Source organism: Carex rostrata, chromosome 1, assembly GCF_964058835.1.
Source record: "Carex rostrata chromosome 1, lpCarRost1.2, whole genome shotgun sequence".
NCBI lineage: Eukaryota > Viridiplantae > Streptophyta > Magnoliopsida > Poales > Cyperaceae > Carex > Carex rostrata.
Genome location: NC_135918.1, coordinates 2,027,975 through 2,033,762, shown reverse-complemented (window position 1 = coordinate 2,033,762; position 5,788 = coordinate 2,027,975). Strand labels below are relative to the sequence as shown.

At 34.1% G+C, this 5,788-nt stretch overlaps 1 protein-coding gene across 1 annotated transcript; it reads right to left on the bottom strand.

Moving 5' to 3' along the window:
- Positions 1 to 1,141: 1,141 nt before the first annotated feature.
- LOC144551405 (cytochrome P450 94C1-like) lies at positions 1,142 to 4,058 on the bottom strand. The gene is made up of 2 exons (XM_078299358.1): positions 3,098 to 4,058; positions 1,142 to 1,867 (listed from the first exon to the last, which is right to left on the bottom strand). The coding sequence occupies exons 1-2, from the start codon at positions 3,967 to 3,969 to the stop codon at positions 1,228 to 1,230; spliced, it is 1,512 nt and encodes a 503-aa protein (XP_078155484.1). The 5' UTR covers positions 3,970 to 4,058; the 3' UTR covers positions 1,142 to 1,227.
- Between the last annotated feature and the right edge of the window lie 1,730 nt (positions 4,059 to 5,788).

Below are 5,788 nucleotides of genomic sequence, written 5' to 3'. Positions count from 1 at the left end.
TGTTTTGAAATTACAGAATTATCACATATAACACTCGATTCGTCCGGTCTTCAGCTGCACATCGTACCTTGATTTATCCGGAATTAAAGATTTGTAATGCATCATCAAATAGTAGTTAATTGTATAATTTTATTGTTTGGTTATTTATATATATCCAATATTATACCTATAAATTTATTTTTGTGATGAAATATCTATTAAGATTGTCATCAAAATAACCGTACCTTCTCTTATTTAATTGACCCAAACTATTTTACTAATTGTATAGCAACAAATACGTTCAGTGGATTGGAGAAGACAGGTCGAAGCCGGTTATAGACAGATCGATACACGCATACACATCAAATGCACGTGATATTACCTACAAAGAATTAGGTATGCGGTATGCCGTATGCATATATGCAGCATGCCTAACACATTAAGCATGTATATAGACACACACAACGTACTTGATATTTCACTGCATCATAATTCAATGAATAAACAAATTAGAGGAACAGTTTAATTTGGATGACGTCCCCTTTTTCCTGCATGAATGTCATAATATGCGGTTGCAATGTTTTCATGATTTTAAATGATCTACACATTGATAATTGGTTGCTGCGAATGCAATCGTTCATTGTCTGTATATTTAATGCATTTTATATCTAACTTTTTTGAAAAGCCATGTACCAGCTGAACTGTTGCATTACTAGCTAGTCTACTGTCTCCTTACTATCACGTGTCAAAAAGAAAAACAAAAAACAAATGAGAAGATTTCTACAACTTGACTTTCGGGATTTGTTTGGTGCTGAAATGAAACAGGAATTTTAATTTTATAAACGTCGCTAGCTAATAGATATTAACAATATCTTCTTTCCATTATGACAACTAAATGATCTAGAAAGGGATAATTGTCATTTTTAATATTAAAGATGGCAACGATAAGCGCATATCAAAACACAATTCATAATATTTCTAAGAAAATTAAGTTACGGGTTTTTTTTTTCTTCTTTTTTCCCTTTTCTTAGTGTGAACTAAAAATAATGCACAACCGACAATTCGAAATATATTATATATTCATATTATTTTCAGTTAAATAAGTTATAGTTCTCTTGTAAATTTTGCCTCGATCCCTTTTTGGAAGGAAACACAGTGCATATTCTGAACATGAAATTTCTTTTCTCCGCATAAGAAAATTAATACAAATAAGAAAAACTATACAATAGCATACAGTGATTACAGTTCTTATGATTGACTTCTGTCCTGGACATGCTGGTGCAAAACCCTGGCCGGGACACCACCATTTATGGTTGCTGTTAACCCACTTGCAAACTGTGGCTTCTCCTTGCACATCAACACTTCTATGTTAAACCTGTGCATGATCGACACAATCACAGCTTTCATCTCCATAACCGAGAGCTCTTTCCCTAGACAAACCCTCGGGCCAGCCTGAAAAACTGGGTACTTGTACGGACTCTCAGGAGTAAATACACCGTCCCGAAGCCACCGCTCGGGCTTGAACTCCAAGCAATCCTCACCCCAAATAGACTCCATCCTACTCATAGCATAGGGGTGGTATGTAACCCTTGTTCCCTTTCGGATTAACGTGCCATCCGGCAGGACGTCGTCTTCAGCAGAGAACTTAGAGTCAAACTGCACCGGTGGATAGAGACGGAGATTCTCGTACAGAGCCGCATGCACGTAATGCATGTTTTGTAGTTGGTCCGGGTATAGGACATCGTCCTTCTTGTAGGTATCTATATCTCTGCGAACGGCAGCAGCGACCGAGGGGTTTTGAGAAAGGAGTAGGAAGAAGGTGGTGAGGCCTGAGGCAACTGTGTCTCGGCCGGCTAGGAGGAAACTAACCACGATGTCACGAAGATACCTGTTATGGATTGTACAAGTAATGATTAGTTAGTTCCATAGAAAAAGTAAACTGGGGACAGAATTAAATAAAGTAAAAAGAGCACGTCTTAATTTTGTTCCTAATAATGCATTAATCTACTGTTATTATTGTATCTAAGATTTATATATTGTAAAATAAATGACTTGAGCATTTCGTATAAAGGTAAGTAGGTCAATGCCAGCTCTGCTATTTCAAAACATGAAGTATATAGCTTGTCAGATATAACAATAGAAAATAGTTGTATATTAATTTTAATTCTTAGCCAATGTTTTTTTTCTTTTTCTATAATAAAACAAAATAAAAATAATGAAAATCAAGAATGATTGGTTCTCTCTTTATTTCTTTTATTATATTATATGTTGAAATGCTACCTTATCCAGAAACTAGCTGTTCCAGAATGGCATGGATAGCATATTGTATATATTATTCGACACTAAATGCATGGAAAAGTATTCTCCTCTCCTTTTTCCGAAGTAGGATTGGATTTAGTACCTATTTTAATTTCCTACAAGTCTAAAATTACGGAATAACCTTTTCCGAAACTCAAATAATCATTTGTACTGACTAACTACACACTTTTAAAATTATATATACTATACGAATATGTTTTATTCGCGAAGATAAAAACTGAACTATTACTTACAACAGATCACAAAAACTCTTATTTCCGATGATATAGTTATTACATACGAGTGTGTTCGCGAGGATACCGACATCTAAATGAATATATATATATATATGAGTAGAACTAGGGTGTTCTTAAGCTCACCAAAGTGTTTGGTGAGCTTGACTCCAAAATCCATCAAATTAGTTTCAAATGATGAATCCGAACCGTTAGAACCCGCCTATTTTACGTGTGATGCGTCTACATGTGAAATTTTGGAACTTTCGAATTAGTTTAGTATAAAGTCAAGCGGTCAAAACATGTTCAAAAAATGAATGTACTAAAATTAATTTATTAACCTTCTAATTTTGACCAATTGACTTTATACTAAACTAATTCGAAAGTTAAAAAATTTTACATGTAGACGCATCACACGTAAAATAGACGGGTTCCAACGGTTCGGATTCGTCATTTGAAACCGATTTGACGGGTTTTGGAGTCAAGCTCACCAAACAATTTGGTGAGCTTAAGAACACCCTAGTTCTACTCTATATATATATATATATATATATATATATACCTATGAATCGAGTTACAATACTTACTTGTCATTAACTTGTTCATCAACAGCACCCATGAAGCGCGAAAGCAGATCATGACTTGTAGAAAACCCAATCTTGCGCCTCTCATGTATCACTGCCTTGGCCAGGTCATCAACCAACCGTATTGCATGCTTCAGATCCTTCTCAGATCCCACATTTAAAAACCGCTTCATCTGCCATACGATTGGTGCTGTCGTTATTGCTCGTCGTGCCGATAACCTTGAAGCCGTGTCAAATGCAACTGCAAATTCTGACATGGGCTGATTGAGCTCCAGACAACCCGGATCAAGTCCAAACGATATCTTACATATTGTGTCAAAGGCAAACCTTCGGAAAACATCTTGTATATCGACAGTGCCAGTACTGTCATCCCTGCCTGAGACTGATTCAAGGAAAGGAATCAATCGTTGTTTGATGTCTTTACAGACAATTTTGAATGCATAGGATCGAACTGAGATGCTACCAAGTTCGAGGCTCGCCATCTTGCGCTGAAAGCGCCATTTATCACCGTCTGAGTTAAAGATTCCTTGCCCAAGAAAATCTCCCAAAATAAGAGAGAATTGTTTCCCTTTTGGGTAATTCTCAAACCGGGTCTTCAGTATGTGCTCGACATTAGCCGGGTTGGCGGTGATTGTGTTCCCCAGCACGTGTATGTGCACTGTACCAGTTGCAGATTCTTTCAACAGGTGTGTATACCAGTCCGAGAGGTTGTTGAATTCGTTACGCCAGGAGGAGCTGAGATAGGTCTTGCATAGGTGGCAATTGCACCATGGACGGAGCCTGAGGAAGTGGACAATTAGGCTGAAGGAGAGTAAAGAGATAGAGAAGGTGAGAAAGAGGAGGGAGAGGTAGTTCTGCACCATTTCTAGCTTCATTTTGTTGGAAGAAGATTATGCTGTTTGATTGTTTTGGGGAAGTGGAGATAAGAAAGGAATAAATATAGAGTGGGCTAAACCAGAGCTGGTTTTGTGGGCGGAAGAGGGGTCAATAGATGAGCTGCAGAAACAGAGAGAAGGCAGAGGAGAGAGAGAATAATAGCACGCATACCACGTGCGCTAATTAAATGGGACTTTCACAACCGAGATACGGAATCGTTGATGTACTGTTTGAAACCTCAGATCCGCTCCATTTGTAACAGTTTTCCAGTAAGTATTACTGTATTACCCGAATACTGGTTATTCTAAATAAATCTGCTGCGAATCAAAGAAATTGCAAGTTCTGTTATTCTAAATTCAATATTTTATTTTTTTGAAATGCACGAATTTCAATAAAACTTGTTTTTTGTGCAAAATTTTTAAAACAAATGAAAGGTCAAATTTAGAATAACAGAGTCCCTACAATATCTTTGAATAACAGCAGATTTATTTCCGTATAATGAATAGTTAATTTGATAACTTTATTAAATTTATTTGACATAAAATGAAAAATAAAAACTATTTATTTATTGTTGTAACCTATTAATAAAATTTTATGTCATTCTCTACTAATATTTATTTCAAAATAGTTAAAATTTATATCACTTGTGAAGGTTAAGCAAATTGCATCAAATATCGTCATATTTAATCAACGTCATACACACAGACACACACACCACACATAAATAATTGAATTTTAAATTAAACTAATATCTCACAAATGGTCAAGAATATTAATTATTTGGTATTTGATATCTCTCATAATCCCAATATAATATGTTGTTGTGTCTTTTTAATGATATCTGTATATTCGGTTTTCAATCAACGTGTATTAATTAGAGAGTTGTTTAACCGTTTTAAATAAGTTGACTCATACATACATACATATATATATATATAGAGAGAGAGATAGGCTAATGTGCTTTCGGTAGCATATGGGCCGAAATACACACGGTCCAAATTTAAAATTTCAAAATCCAAACGGTCGATCTGAACCGTTCATCTTCTTCTCCATATTAATATCTGCTTAGAGACCAAACGAGTTATAAGCATGTGCTCTCATATGCTTATGGAAGTAGAATAACCAACCTCTATATATGTGTGTGTGTATGTGTGTATATTTACTTGCATGAATTTTTTGTCTCCATAATTAGTGTCTTAAACATAAAAATATTAAATTTGTTTACATTTCAATAAATTATATTTCATAGATTGTACTTAAATATAATATTTTATATTCATTTTTAAAAAAAATATATATCTGTAAATGCTAAATACTTATTTAAAAAATATTAGTATTTGAACTTCCCAAAAGGTTTTCAAAGCACAGCAACATATATAACATATACAAAAATTATTGTCTGATAAGCTCCAATTATATATATAATTTTTTGGTTAAAAGGACCGAAGTTCAGTTTTATTAAAGCCACAATTATATTATATTTTGGAAGGGTTTTATCTCTAGATTTGTATAAAAAAAAATTTATATTTTTTAGTTTAGTTACCCAAAGTATGAGTTACGACCATAGTCCGATCTTTATTGCAAGAAACAGGAAAAAAATCAAATTCAGAATAAATTGCGGTCCGAAATACAAAAAAAGAGTACAAATCTAGAGGTAAAATATAGATATAATTGTGGGTTATCATTGTCTCATCGTATATTCTATATTATATACATATCATCATTTTTGTATCGTATCAATGCATTATATGTATAATCCTAATTTATTTAACAGGCATTTAAATTGAAGAGCCATGTCAAAATAATACTTTCGTGTAA

Coding starts and splice junctions, on each gene's coding strand:
- LOC144551405 (XM_078299358.1), bottom strand. CDS start 3,969: ATGAAGCTAGAAATGGTGCAGAACTACCTCTCCCTCCTCTTTCTCACC. Junction 1,868..3,097: donor GATGAACAAGTTAATGACAA/GTAAGTATTGTA, acceptor AATCCATAACAG/GTATCTTCGTGACATCGTGG.